The sequence below is a fragment of the Oncorhynchus kisutch genome, linkage group LG17 (genome assembly GCF_002021735.2).
Source record: "Oncorhynchus kisutch isolate 150728-3 linkage group LG17, Okis_V2, whole genome shotgun sequence".
NCBI classification, from domain to species: Eukaryota; Metazoa; Chordata; class Actinopteri; order Salmoniformes; family Salmonidae; genus Oncorhynchus; species Oncorhynchus kisutch.
Window position 1 is genome coordinate 47655645 of NC_034190.2, and position 16007 is coordinate 47671651.

General features: G+C 46.6%; 1 protein-coding gene across 2 annotated transcripts in view; it reads right to left on the reverse strand.

Annotated features, from left to right (window-relative positions):
• Window positions 1-16007, reverse strand: part of LOC109908505 (cadherin-4) — a 346117-nt gene that overhangs the window by 84055 nt on the left and 246055 nt on the right. For both annotated transcript variants that reach the window (XM_031793959.1, XM_020507161.2), the window contains exon 4: window positions 9048-9274. In XM_031793959.1, the coding sequence (XP_031649819.1) occupies window positions 9048-9257 (210 nt within the window). In that variant the 5' untranslated portion in view covers window positions 9258-9274. The remainder of the gene's footprint in view (window positions 1-9047; window positions 9275-16007) is intronic.

Sequence of the window (16007 nt, forward strand, 5' to 3'; positions counted from 1 at the left end):
CAGAGGGCGAGGACGATGCAGTGCTAACACTCTATCCCAGGTGTCCCTTAGATTTCCACCAGGTCTCCCCAAGTCATCTGCTCTCATGTTGCTTATTGTTCCAATTGCAGGGAGGCGAATGAGAGACATTTCCAGCTAAACGGGTGAGAGCAGTGGCACAAGGTAAGATAAGCGTATTGTGTGTGTGTGTGTGTGTGTGTGTGTGCGCGTGCGCGTGCGTGTGCGTGTGTGTGTGTGTGTGAGAACAAACTCCGCTCCTCGTATAAGAGAGACATATATTTCCATATAAAAAGCCTTGTGTTTTAATACCGGTTCCAATATTTCATTTTACCTTCCCTCCCCTCTCTAACATCCCTCTCTCTTCCCCCTCTCTCTAATGTGTGGCCTTGCAGTTCCGGTAGTTAAAATGCAAGGGGAAACCCAGGAACTACGCATGAACAGGGCACAACAGCGGAAGAATAAAATAAGGTTCTCTTGGCACACTGAAAGTTGAGAGCTCTGGCGCACCGCAAGCTGTTTATTCACACAGTCTATAACCCCCCCCCCCCCCGTTATCTATAACCCGCTGCCTGGTGGCCTCCGAAGCTGGGCTGTACCTGCCAGTGGAAACAATGCTTTCAGATTGAATTCATCAGATGGACGTACATGAGAAGGCTTTTCAAGCTGCATTAAAGGAAGCCTGTCTGTTGGAGAGGTTGGCATGTAAACGTTGGACGGGTGGGAGGGAAGGAAGGAAGGAAGGAAGGAAGGAAGGAAGGAAGGAAGGAAGGAAGGAAGGAAGGAAGGAAGGAGGAAGGAAGGAAGGAAGGAAGGAAGGAAGGAAGGAAGGAAGGAAGGAAGGAAGGAAGGAAGGAAGGAAGGAAGGAAGGAAGGAAGGAAGGAAGGAAGGAAGGAAGGAAGGAAGGAAGGAAGGAAGAAGGAAGGAAAGAAAGAAAGAAAGAAGAAAGAAAGAAAGAAGAAAGAAAGAAAAGAAAGAAAGAAAGAAAAGAAAGAAAGAAAGAAAGAAAGAAAGAAAGAAAGAAAGAAAGAAAGAAAGAAAGAAAGAAAGAAAGAAAGAAAGAAAGAAAGAAAGAAAAAGAAAGAAAGAAAGAAAGAAAGAAAGAAAGAAAGAAGAAAGGAAGGAAGGAAGGAAGGAAGGAAGGAAGGAAGGAAGGAAGGAAGGAAGGAAGGAAGGAAGGAAGGAGAAGAGGGGCAATGCCCATGGGTGAATGTGCCGTTTTCAGTTTCTTCAATCCAGCTCCACATTTCAAACATCAGATATGGCACAGAACAAGGGGGGGGTGGGGGGCACTGGATAGACAAGTGGAAAGGAGTGGGAAGAGGGGAGAAGAGGGGAGAAGAAGGGAGAAGAGGGGAGAAGAAGGGAGAAGAAGGGAAAAGAGGGGAGAAGAGAGGGAGAAGAAGGGAGAAGAAGGGAGAAGAGGGGAGAAGAAGGGAGAAGAGAGGGAGAAGAGGGGAGAAGAGAAGGGAGAAGAGGGAAGAAGAGGGGAGAAGAGGGGAGAAGAGGGGAGAAGAAGGGAGAAGAGGGAGAAGAGAGGGAGAAGAGAGGGAGAAGAGGGGAGAAGAGAGGGAGAAGAGCGGGAGAAGAGGGGGAGAAGAGAGTGAGAAGGTTAAGGGCCAAATGATGGAGGAGAGATGTATGGGAAGAGGGGAGAAAGAAAGGAGAAGAGAGGGAGAAGAGGGGAGAAGAAGGGAGAAGAGGGCGAGAAGAGGGGAGAAAAGGGAGAAGAAGGGAGAAGAGGGGAGAAGAAGGGGAGAAGAGGGAGAAGAGGGGAAAGGGGAGAAGAGGGGAGAAGAGAGGAGAAGAGAGGGAGAAGAGAGGAGAAGAGAGGGAGAAGATGAGAGGGAGAAGAGGGGAGAAGAGGGAGAAGAGGGAGAAGAGGGGAGAGAAGAAGGGAGAAGAGGGAGAAGAAGGGAGAAGAGGGGAGAAAGACGGGAGAAGAGAGGGAGAAGAGGGGAGAATAAGGGAGAAGAGGGGAGAAGAGGGGAGAAGAAGGGAGAAGAAGGGAGAAGAGGGGAGAAGAGAGGGAGAAGAGAAGGAGAAGAGGGGAGAAGAGAGTGAGAAGGTTAAGGGCTAACATGATGGAGGGAGAGAGGGTAGAGACATGTTTGGGCTCTGTCATTTGCTTGTCAAATATAATTTGCCAAATTTTGAGTTTAGAACGGTTGATGAGTTGTGAATGTGGCAGTCGATCTTAAAGTCCATGCTTCCCTTGGTGACTCATCTACTTAGATTTCAGCTCAAATGATTTTCATGTCCTGTATACAGGGGAATGAATGAGTGTAGTGGGTGAACTTCATCTCTCTGCCACTAGGGGAGCTGCAGCTCCTCATACAGACAGCTCTGTCTTTGCTTTTCTAAATCCTCATGATCCAGAAATCATCTGATCCAACCATTCTTCTCCTCTCCTGTGCCAGGCACAGTCTACCCTTCCAAACACCCATGTGACATGTTCCATCATGTGTCATCATGTGCCATCATGTGCCATGTTGCCTGAACCAGATCCCCATGGTGTATGTTCAGGGGGACACCTCTTTCTCCCTCCATCACCCAGTGCCAAGTCAAACACGCGTGTGTTCTCCAGCTACGGTACATGGATCCAAACTAGATTAGTCAGACAGAGAGGGGCGACAGATGTACGATGGGCTCTGGACAAATGTCTTCTATTTCTCATCGGGAGGAGGGCTTAGTGTGCCTGATTGCAGGGGCTGGCTCCCCCAGTTCAGAGTGCCACGGTGGGGGGGACTAGGGAGGGAAGGGAGGAGGGGTTCCGGGGGGGTGTTAGGGGCTGGATGGGGGACGGAGACAGGGAGTCGAGGAGAGTAGAGATAGTGGTGGTGGTGGGTGGGGGTATATTGAGAAGCAGAGGTGACCTCCCTGTCTAAATAAGTTATGCTCCAAATCCTTTCATCTGCAGATCCTAACAGGTACATGTGGACCACTGGTGAGTAAGGGGCACAGAGAGAGAAGTGAGAGGCAGAGAGCGCAAGAGAGATAGAAAGAGAGCAAGAGCGAGAGAGGGAGAGATGAGCTGTGGCCCATTGTTGCCTAAGGGACCCTGGCCAAGCTGTTCTCCAGCTGTGGTAGTGTACTGGAATTCTGGCCGCAGCCTGCTGACACACATTGATAACTCAGAAATAACACAGACGACTATGTGAACGAACACACATGCACACACACAGGCAGACAACACCGAGACAGTGGATGACTAGATAGGATTGTGTTGGATTGTCAAATATCGAACAAGGGGCAAACTCAGGATTTCACCATTATTCCTATAGCTTGGAGGCTAACATCATCACACAGCTAAAAGGACTGCCATTGTCTGGTTGCACTGGTCTAAGCATTAAATAACTGAATGTAGAATTATATATACTGTGTGTGTGATATATATATATATATTAGTGGGTGGATCAGCTTTAATACTGCAGATAGATTGTAGCTTCCATCAATGTAATTGTCTGCATGATTTCCAATCCCCCATATTTGGGTGGTAAATATACAGTTGATGTGGGAAGTTTACATACACTTAGGTTGGAGTCATTAAAACTTGTTTTTCAACCACTCCCCAAATTTCTTGTGAACAAACTATTGTTTTGGTAAGTCGGTTGGGACATCTACTTTGTGCATAACACAAGTCATTTTTCCAACAATTCTTTACAGATCAGATTATTTCACTTCATCAATCACTGCATCACAACCAGTGGGTCAGAAGTCTACATACACTATGTGCCTTTAAACAGCTTGGAAAAATTCCAGAAAACAACGTCATGGCTTTAGAAGCTTCTGATAGGCTAATTGACATCATTTGAGACAATTGGATGTGTACCTGTGGATGTATTTCAAGGCCTACCTTCAAACTCAGTGCCTCTTTGCTTGACATCATGGGAAAATCAAAAGAAATCAGCCAAGACCTCAGAAAACAAGTTGTAGACCTCCACAAGTCTGGTTCATCCTTGGGAGCAATTTCCAAATGCCTGAAGGTACCACGTTCATCTGTACAAACAATAGTACGCCATGGGACCACGCAGCCGTCATACCTCTCAGGAAGGAGATGCGTTCTGTCTCCTAGAGATGAACGTACTTTGGTGCGAAAAGTGCGAATTAATCCCAGAACAACAGCAAAGGACCTTGTGAAGATGCTGGAGGAAACAGGTAGAAAAGTATCTAATATCCACAGCAAAACGAGTCCTATATCAACATAACCTGAAAGGCCACTCAGCAAGGAAGAAGCCACTGCTCCAAAACCGCCACAAAAAAAAGCCAGACTACGGTTTGCAACTGCACATGGGGACAAATATCGTACTTTTGGGAGAAATGTCCTCTGGTCTGATGAAACAAAAATAGAACTGTTTGGCCATAATGACCATCGTTATGTTTGGAGGAAAAAGGGGGATGATTGTAAGCCGAAGAACACCATCCCAACCGTGAAACATGGGGGTGGCAGCATCATGTTGTGGGGGTGCTTTGCTGCAGGGGGGACTGGTGCACCTCACAAAATAGATGGCATCACGAGGAATTCAAATTATGTGGATATATTGAAGCAACATCTCAAGTCATCAGTCAGGAAGTTAAAGCTTGGTCGAAAATGGGTCTTCCAAATGGACAATGACCCCAAACATGCTTCCAAAGTTGTGGCAAAATGGCTTAAGGACAACAAAGTCATGGTATTGGAGTGGCCATCACAAAGCCCCGACCTCAATCCTATAGAACATTTTTGGGCAGAACTGAAAAAGCGTGAGCGAGCAATGAGGCCTACAATCCTGACTCAGTTACACCAGCTCTGTCAGGAGGAATTGGCCAAAATTCACAAAACTTATTGTGAGAAGCTTGTGGAAGGCTACCCAAAACATTTGACCAAAGTTAAACAATTTAAAGGCAATGTTACCAAATACTAATTGAGTGTATGTAAACTTCTGACCCACTGGGAATGTAATGAAAGGAATAAACCTCAAATAAACCTAAATCCTTCTCTCTACTATTATTCTGACATTTCACATTCTTAAAATAAGGTGATGATCCTAACTGACCTAAGACAGGGAATTTTTACTAGGATTAAATGTCAGGAATTGTGAAAAACTGAGTTTAAATGTATTTGGCTAAGGTGTATGTAAACCTACGACTTAAACTGTACATATTTTTATAATTTTCCCCTAACCTTGCCACCCTTTCTGTAATTGTAGTAAACTAACGGACAACAACACATAGAATGTTAAATTAACAGTGTACCACTACGATCCCAGACAACAAGACCATGGAGACCCCAATGTTCAACTCACTGTTGATTAAGTGTTAACACAGAAATGCCAGCTCTCCTCTGCAGCAAATGAAACAACACTCCCTCCATCCACTGTTGGAACAGAAGAATGGCAGAGGAGGAGAGGAAGAGAGCCGAGCCAGACGTAGACTCAGTTTCCGAACAGCAGCTTAATAGAGTCAACAGACTTTCAACATACGTTCTTCCTTTCTCTAGCCCACACGCACACAGAGACAAGACACACAGAGAAAAGACACACAGACACACAAAGAGACACACGCACGCACATACACACACGCAGGAACTGACGCCTGCGCGCACATACGCACACACTCTATCCACAACCAGAAATGTACACTAAAACACACACTTAATATTCACATGATCCTACATAATCCCTTTAGCACAGAAACAAACACACATTCTCTCCCACACGTACACGCACGCACGCACACACACACACACACACACACACACACACACACCACACACACACACACACACACACACACACACTGTGTGAACAGGAGTCAGTGAGTGTGAAATGGAAGCGGCGCCCAGCTCCGGTGCCACCAGAAACCAGCCAGCTGGCTCCTATCCCGGCCTTCCCCTACCCTCCCGAGCCTCCGCTCGCACCCCGGCCGGTACGCTTTGATATCAGTCAGCCCCTGGCAAAACACACATCTGGATGTTATTACTCCACAGAGCAGAGCGCCACAAAAAGCCATTTTCACATTGTGTTCGTGCGTCCTTGTTGTTTTCTATGTCTGTATAGCAATTTGTATTACTACAGCTGTAGTAGAATGGTCTGACCCAACTCCATTCTCCTCTCTCTTCCGTATCGGACTTCATAAGCATGAATGTGTCATAGACAAACAATGGAGTAGTTGCTTCGGGTCTAAGACCTGTTCTTTGGTTCGACTGGCTATCTCTGCCGCAAAGTCCGTGAACCCAGTGGGATTTTGGGGGTGACGCTGCCTGAGTTCCATGAGCACTCGCACACACACTTGGCTTCACACACACTCCCTTGGACCCAACACACTCTCCTCACATAGTACTGCAGCCATGGTGTGACTCCATCTTGGCTGCCCACAGTAAGAGGTTCTCTTGGTGGATCAGTTTGATGGCAGAGAACTGAGTGGCACATGGTCTGTTCTGGACAGGGAGAATTTTGGCTGATCCTGTGATCCCTATCTAAGCAATGTCAGAGTGCCCTGGCCACCCTTACCACTCTCGGCTCCAGTAGGACATTTAGTACCAGGTGGCAGGGAGACATGAGAATCACTGCACTGATTAAATGCTGATTAGATGCTGGAATGGATCATTGGGGTTCAGGGAGAGAGATGGAACGGGCCAATGACGAGTCTTAGACTCAAAGTCTTAGCTCAAAGCTACAGTAGAGTCACTCTAACTTTGTTCATATATGCTGTTTCCTACCATCCTAACCTTCCACTCCTCGAATAGCCTTCACTTCTAACCTAAAGGGTTGAGAAGAAGGCCATGCCAAGCCCTCATGAACCCAGTGCCATGGTGAAAGTCCAGGATGACTATGTGTGACAGTCTCTGTATAGGCAGCAGAGTGAAATTAGTTGTGGGTATTTTTATCCCCCTTCCGGAGCTGTATGCTACCTTCAGTAAATAAATCATAGGACTACTAATATAGGTCTACTCAGTCTGCCCGGGTTGCCAGGTTTGAGACACCATTATAGTTCATTCCATTATAGTTCATTCCTGGGTTGCCAGGTTTGAGACACCATTAAAGGACTACTCAGTGTATTCCGGGATTCAGACACTATTATAGGACCACTCAGTTCATTCCTGGGTTGCCAGGTTTGAGCTACTATTATAGGACTTGTCCGTGTCTTCCCGGGTTGCCATGTTTGTGCAAGTGAGGCTAACACGGAGAAAGATATACATTGGGGCACGGGCACGCGCATACCAATACATAGCACACATTAAGAAACCCCCTCAGAGACAATGAGACATGCTTTCACACACTGGACAGACACTGGACAGACAGCAAACAAAAACACACACACAGATACACTGACACAGAACACACATTTTTTCCCAATATGTGTTATTTACATTGACAGCCTACCAAGAGGCAGAGGGCCTCCAATGGGGACGGGGGCTGGGATAAGATTTATTTTTAAAAACTGGACAAAACACACATCACGACAAGAGAGACACCCCAACACTACATAAGGAGAGACCTAAAGACAACAACGCAACATGGCAGCAATACAACATGGTAGCAGCACAAACATGGTACAAACATTGTCAGACACGGAAAACAGCACGAAGGGCAAGAAGGTAGAGACAGCAATAAATCCCGGCAACGTGTCAGTAAGAGTGTCCATGATTGTCCAGTTTGAGTGTTTTGTTTGTAGCTCCTTCCAGTCGCTAGCTGCAGCGAACTGAAAAGAGGAGCGACCCAGGGGTGTGTGCGCTTTGGGGACCTTGAACAGAATGCGAATGACAGAATGGGTGCTGTATGTGTAGGAAAGAGGGTTGCAATTGGGAGGGAAGGAGGCCTAAGAGCGTTTTATAAATAAGCATCAACCCATGGGTCTTGTGTCGTGTATGCGGAGATGGCCAGTTTACAGAGGAGTATAGATTGCAGCAATATGTTCTAGAAGGAGCATTGGTGGCAAATCTGATGGCCCAAATGGTAAAGAACATCTAGCCGCTGGAGAGCATCACTTACCTTCCGATCTATAAGTTACATCTCCGTAATCTAGCATGGGTAGGATGGTCATCTGAATCAGGGTTAGTTTGGCAGCCGGGGTGAAAGAGGAGAGATGACGAGAGAGGAAACCAAGTCTAGATTGAACGGAAGCCTGCAGCTTGGATATGGGCTGAGAGAAGGACAGTGTACCGTCTAGCCACACTCCCAAGTACACAAATAAACTTTGTCGAGGTGCGTTTAACACAAACTCCCGGGATGGGCCAGCTGAGTATAAAACTAGGGGGTATAAGTCTTAACAATGTATCACACAAGTCCCTTGACCCAGGAACACAGTCATCCCTGGCACCCAAGATATTCTTTCCAGAAGAGATTCAATCCCACAATGCATTGCACCACTCCTACCTGTGTCACCCCCCGACCTCTTTTACAGACTAACTGAGACCAAGTGTGAGTGCTGTCCGACATTAAGGCTGTAAGCGATCACTCCGTCTCAGCTGGAATTGATCTGCGTGGCTGGATGCCTTTTATCGGCCCCCATTAAAATAGTGTGCGTTGTCGTTACTGAACGTGGTTTAACATTAGCAGCACTGCTGCCCTCCTCTAGGCGGGCACTGACGATCACATGAGATGAGGCGACGCGCTGTAGTCAGAGCTCTGCTGTCTACCTGGTCTTTAGCACTGTCAGGGAAAGCCAGGCAGGGGGCAACCGGGGACAGGGAGGGACAGACAGACGGGCGAACGGACGGATGTTTTCCAATAACAGCTTACGGGTGAGTACAGTACTCCTCCCCTTTGAGAATGTGATGATCATACCACTCAGTTGTTAGTTGCTATCCAGACCCCAGCAGAAGATAAGGGAGTACGGGAGATCACACTGAGCTGATCGCTGACTGAAACCTGAGGATGGGAGTTGGTGGTTTTCTAGGTAGGGTTCTAGAGTACTTTGGGGAGATACGCTTCAAAGGTGTGCGTGAGTGGGTGTGTAGGTGTGACGCGAGTATGCACTTACATGCAGGTGTGTGTGTGTGTGTGGTGTGTGTGTGTGTGTGTGTGTGTGTGCGCGCACATCTACTGCATGAACAGAATGATATTCTTACCTGATTGCCCGGCGGTGAGGGTGTGGGTTGCCCCGTCAGGGCCAGTTTGACCGTTGTCTCCCACACGTGTGTGTGTGGACCGCTGGCAGTGACCGTGAACTGGACCGGTCCGCTCAGGCCTGCCACCTCTCTCTGGGTGTAGATGGACCCATCGGTCCCAACGCTGAACCTGGCGTCACCGCTCTGAAAGACCACCCCCTCGTTCTCCATACAGTCATCAAACCTCACTAGAGAGAGAGAGCGAGAGAGAGCGAGAGAGAGAGAGCGAAAGAGAGCGAAAGAGAGAGAGAGAGAGAGAGCGAAAGAGAGAGAGAGAGAGAGCGAAAGAGAGAGAGAGAGGGAGCGAAAGAGAGGGAGCGAAAGAGAGAGAGAGAGAGAGAGAGAGGGAGCGAAAGACAGAGAGAGAGAGAGAGCGAAAGACAGAGAGAGAGAGAGAGAGAGAGAGAGAGAGAGAGAGAGATGTAATTCATGCATAGTTACAACTGGATAATACTACCAATACATGTTAATACTACCAATACATGGTACACAGTATCATACGTGAATGACCATTCATGCATGGTGGTGGATACCGTTTCCTATTCCATTGAAAGGTTATGAATACAGCAGTGTGGTATTTTGCACTTGAGCTGTTTGATGTTGTCTCTTCACGCCTGCATACATCATCTGCCTGCCGGTCTCTCTGTGGACTTCTACCCAGGAAATGATGTTTGGAGAAATATCCCTGATAATGTCACAACCTTTCTAAAGGAACAGGGTGGAAATAAAGGAGAGAATGAGATGGGCTTTGTGTTGCCGTCTCAACGTCTCTGTCGGAGAGAGGAGAATAAGCTAGGATACTGTAAAGCGCATTCGCACGTATAGAACATATAGCATCTGGTCAAAACCCAAAAGCTCTAATACAACTATATAAGTACATTCAGAGTATAAGACCCTGGAATCTTGGCCACAGACACAAATAAACACTCAAATCTGAGAAAGGAGAATAGGCAATTATAGCTATAGCATACTATACAGCAGAGACGTAAAGAATCAGAACACAGACATACTGTAGATATAAAGACAGTAGTCAGAGAATGTGATATGAAATGACCCGTATCACCAAGTCCTGTTCAGATCCATGTTAACCCTTTGTGGCGCACCAATAAAAAAAAATACCACCTGCAAAATGTGTATTTAGCCTCAGTATAGGCCGCACAAGTGATGTTTTAGAGGTCAACACAATTGTACAACCTTCTCATTTGAAATTGTACACAAAATTAGCACAAATAAATGTGCGATAACTTAGGTTTGATTTTGCTCACATTCACTTCCTGGTTTTACAACCATCTTTGAATGGGTGTTTAACGAAAGATGTGAGTCCGACAATGAAAACCACATGACCATTTTAGTAAATGGCATTGGTTGATGACAAATTATGCCAAACAAAATGAATATCTTTAATTTAAAGTCGGTTGTCAAAATTAGGTCCACCGCCCAGTTCAGCTGTCTGTTAAAGGGTTAATGATAAATATATAGAGAGAGTGAGAGAGAGAGAGCGAGAGAGAGAGAGAGAGAGAGAGGTGTCTATATCCAGTTTCACTAATTACACACAATCATTAAACAGAGGCAGTGGAACAGCCTATTAGAAAGAAGCAGAGATTGACTGAAACTCGAAACCCAACCCTGAGTCTGAACCTCCCGTCTCCATGGCTGACTGAACACACTATTGACTTCGACCACAGGCTAATACGCAGCAAATCAGCATGAAATTGAGAAAATGTCCTTATCCTTCACATCCCTGAGAAACTAAACAACGGGTGGAAGGGAGGCGGCGAGATTCAGTAACTCCACAAACACGACGTAGACGCCAAGTCAAACAAAGGTCATAAAGGAAACGTGTGTGTGTGTGTGTGTGTGTGTGTGTGTACAATGCTGTGTTTATGTCCCTAAGTTGTGTGGTCCTTGTACTCAGGCCCTATTGAGGACAATATTTTATTACGACATGTTATTATCTCCTATTATGGGTTCATTATGCTGTGTCCACACACGTTCCCACCAGCTACAGACCACTGGAAGAGCCAGACTATTGTCTTCTGTCTTCAGCCCAACACAAACAGACCCACGCCACCCCACCAATCTCCAGGCTCAGGGGCTAGGGCAATTAGCTTCTCTCTCTCTCTCTCCGTCTCACTCTGTCTTCTTTTCCTTCCCAGGGATTACCTTGTCTAGACAGCATCTCGAGTGAGAGGAACCTTGGGGCTGAAGGACAGATCTCACCAGAGTCTGTTCCCGTTCGCTCTCAACACTTCCTCGAGCCACCACTACAACAGCCGAACCATGCAGAGTACAGTATCTGAACTATCTATGTCCGTCTGTAACTAAAAATCCTTCTCCGTCCTCTGGGCCCGGGGGGGGGGGGTTGATGTATCTGGTGAAACGTCATTAAAAACGTTCTCTCTGAAACTAAACCCAGACAGAATGAGCCAACACCACTCAGTCATTTCCTGGTAACAGGTGTTGTCTAAGGACAGGCGGCCCAGTCCAGCCTTAGGTATTAGGGGAACTGAGTTTTGTGTTTTGTGATACAACAGAAGAGTCCCCGGTCCCCTTCCACCACAAACATAAATATACATTATCGCAAACACATTTATCAACACTCTCCTTCTCTGTCTTTTTCTCTCTTTGGCTCTCGCTCTGTGCCTTCCTCTCCCTCCCTCTACCTCTCTCCCTCCCTCTACCTCTCTCCCTGCCCTCTCTTTTTCCCCTTTCTCTCCCTGTCCTCTCTCTCTTCTCTCTCTGCCCTCTCTATCTTTCACCTCTCTCTCTCTCTCTCTCTGTTCTCTCTGCAGGACAAACAAACGCTACAGTTGGCAAACAAGCGCTGAAACAGTTTTGGAAGGCAGCCTGATTATATTAGCAAAGAGGAAGTCACATTCAAATTCCAAAATGCTTTATTGTAATGACAAGTGCTCATGTAACGCTGCAGCAGTCAAATATGTGAATATAATGAGCAGCAGGTGGTCTTTCTCGCTCTCTCTCTCCCCCTCCCTCTCTCTCCCTCTCTCTCTCTCTCTCCACCTGCCTCCCTCTCTCTCTCTCTCTCCCCCTCCCTCTCTCTCTCTCCACCTCCCTCACTCTCTCCCTCTCTCTCTCTCCCCCTCCCTCTCTCTCTCTCTTTCTCTCTCTCTCTCCCCCTCCCTCTCTCTCTCCACCTTCCTCTCTCTCTCTCTCTCTCTCTCTCTCTCTCTCTCTCTTTCTCTCTCTCTTTCTCTCCCCCTCCCTCCCTCCCTCTCTCTCTCTCCCCCTCCCTCCCTCCCTCTCTCTCTCTCCCCCTCCCTCGCTCTCTCTCTCCACCTCCCTCTCTCCCTCTCTCTCTCTCTCTCTCCCCCTGCCTCTCTCTCTCTCTCTCTCTCTCTCTGGGCACAGAGCCAGTGGTGCAGAAGTCCCCTACAGAAGAAGCTCAGAGAAAGGGCGGGAGAGGAAAGGATATCTTCAAGCGGCTCAAACTGATAGCCTTGCATGTGTGTGTACGTGTGTGTGTGTGTGTGTGTGGGGGGGGGGGGGGGGCTTTGGTGGAGTGCATGGTGAACTAACTGAGACGTGCTAATAGGCAGGTGAGTATAAAGCATTTGCCTGGTGTACCCCCCAACCCCCCCCACCACAACCACCACACACACTACTCATAAACACCCTGTAGCTCACCTTCACAGCCCATTAAGATCCTTATAACCACACATTTGCTACATTCCCTGTCTTTCAACGCCAGATGCCTGAATAACAAAGGAAAGCCAAAGCTCTCTTCCCCCCACTCTCCCTTCTGGCATTCTGGACAGGCATGTGGGGGACCACCTCTGTACTGGCCGATGGTTAGGGTTATATTTTGGTTGTACCTCTGTCATGGGCTTTGCTTGAGTTGAGAGTTGTTTTTTTCATGAGATTATTCATAGTGCATCTCTGTGTGTTCAAACAGACACAACAGGACCAAAGGAGAGCTGCATAAGGAAGTGTGTGCAGGATGTGTCAAAACCAGCTAAACAGCACCACTTTTGCTCGCCAAAATCTCCCTCCCTTTGTCTCTGTGTGTCTCTATCTCCATCACAAATGGAGGCAACCTCATTTGGTCCTCTGTTTCTCTCTCTTCAGTTGTCTCTCTATGTATTACATATGTGTCATGTATGTGTGTGTGTGTGTGTGTGTGTGTGTGTGTGTGTGTGTGTGTGTGTGTGTGTGTGTGTGTGTGTGTGTGTGTGTGTGCGCGTGCGCGCGTGTGTACAGTTGAAGTCAGATGTTTACATACACCTTAGCCAAATACATTTAAACTCAGTTTTTCACAATTCCTGACATTTAATCCTTGTAAAAATTCCCTGTCTTAGGTCAGTTAGGATCACCACTTTATTTTAAGAATGGCAAATGTCAGAATAATAGTAGAGAGAATTATTTATTTCAGCATTTATTTATTTCATCACATTCCCAGTGGGTCAGAAGTTTACATACACTCAAATAGTATTTGGTAACATTGTCTTTAAATTGTTTAACTTGGGTCAAACGTTTCGGGTAGCCTTCTACAAGCTTCCCACAATAAGTTGGGTGGATTTTGGCCCTTTCCTCCTGACAGAGCTGGTGTAACCGAGTCAGGTTTGAAGGCCTCCTTGCTAGCACACGCTTTTCAGTTCTGCCCACAAATTTTCTATGGGATTGAGGTCACTCCAATACCTTGACTTTGTTGTCCTTAAGCCATTTTGCCACAACTTTGGAAGTATGCTTGGGGTCATTGTCCATTTGAAGACACATTTGCGACCAAGCTTTAACTTCCTGACTGATGTCTTGAGATGTTGCTTCAATATATCCACATAATTTTCCTTCCTCATGGTTCCATCTATTTTGTGAAGTATAACAGTCCCTCCTGCAGCAAAGCACCCTCACAACATGATGCTGCCACCCCCGTGCTTCACGGTTTGGATGGTGTTCTTCGGCTTGCAAGCCTCCCCCTTTTCCTCCAAACATAACGTTGGTCATTATGGCCAAACAGTTATATTTTTGTTTCATCAGCCCAGAGGACATTTCTCCAAAAGTACGATATTTGTCCCCATGTGCAGTAGTCTGGCTTTTTATGGCGGTTTCAGAGCAGTGGCTTCTTCCTTGCTGAGCGGCCTTTCAGGTTATGTCGATATTGGACTCTTTTTACTGTGGATATAGATACTTTGTACCCGTTTCCTCCAGCATCTTCACAAGGTTCTTTGCTGTTGTTCTAGGATTGATTGGCACTTTTCGCACCAAAGTTCATTCATCTCTAGGAGACAGAACGCGTCTCCTTCCTGAGCGGTATGATGGCTGCGTGGTCCCATGGTGTTTATACTTGCGTACTATTGTTTGTACAGATGAACGTGGTACCTTCAGGCATTTGGAAATTACTCTCAAGGATGAACCAGACTCGTGGAGGTCTTGGCTGATTTCTTTTGATTTTCCCATGATGTCAAGAAAAGAGGCACTGAGTTTGAAGGTAGGCCTTGAAATACATCCACAGGTACACCTCCAATAGACTCAAATGATGTCAATTAGCCTATCAGAAGCTTCTAAAGCCATGACAGTTTTATGACATTTTCCAAGCTGTTTAAAGGCACAGTCAACTTAGTGTATGTAAACTTCTGACCCACTGGAATTGTGATACAATGAATTATAAGTGAAAGTGCCACTTGCTATAGACCACCTTCTGCCTCCGGCTGTGCTCTTGACACCATATGCAAATTGATTGCCACCCATTTATCTTAGGTGACCATTTATCTTTAGGTGACCTAAACTGGGACATGCTTAACACCCCGGCCATCCTACAATCTAAGCTTGATTCTCTCAATCTCACACAAATTATCAATGAACCCACCAGGTACAAACCAAAATCTATACACATGGGCACCCTCATAGATATCATCCTAACCAATCTGCCCTCCAAATACACCTCTGCTGTCTTCAACCAGGATCTCAGCAATCACTGCCTCATTTCCTGCATCCGTAATGGGTCTGCGGTCAGGCGACCACCCCTCATCACTGTCAAACGCTCCCTAAAACACTTCAGCGAGCAGGCCTTTCTAATCGACCTGGCCCGGGTATCCTGGAATGATATTGACCTCATTCCGTCAGTAGAGGACGTCTGGTTGTTCTTTAAAAGTGCTTTCCTCACCTCCTTAAATAAGCATGCCACAATCAAAAAATGTAGAACCAGTAACAGATATAGCCTTTGGTTCACTCCAGACCTGACTGACCTTGACCAGCACAAAAACATCCTGTGGCGTACTGCATTAGCATCGAATAGCCCCCGCGATATGCAACTTTTCAGGGAAGTTAGGAACCAATATACACAGGCAGTTAGGAAAGCAAAAGCAAGCTTATTCAAACAGAAGTTTGCATCCTGTAACCCTAACTCCAAAAAGTTCTGGGACACTGTAAAGTCCATAGAGAATAAGAGCACCTCCTCCCAGCTGCCCACTGCACTGAGGCTAGGAAACACTGTCACCACCGATAAAGCAACGATAATTGAACATTTCAATAACCATTTTTCTACGACTGGCCATGCTTTCCACCTGGCTACCCCGACACCGGTCAACAACCCTGCACCCCTCACTGCAACTTGCCCAAGCCTCCCCATTTATAATTCACCCAAATCCAGATAGCTGATAAGAGCCTACAAGTCAGCAGGGCTAGACACTCTGGACCCTCTCTTCCTAAAATTATCAGCCAAAATTGTTGCAACCCCTATTACTAGCTTGTTCAACCTCTTTTTCGTAGCGTCTGAGATCCCCAAAGATTGGAAAGCTGCCGCAGTCATCCCCCTCTTCAAAGGGGGAGACACTCTAGATCCAAACTGCTACAGACCTATATCTATCTTACCTGCCTTTCTAAGGTCTTCGAAAGCCAAGTTAACAAACAGATCACAGACCATTTCGAATCCCACCGTACCTTCTCTGCTATGCAATCTGGTTTCCG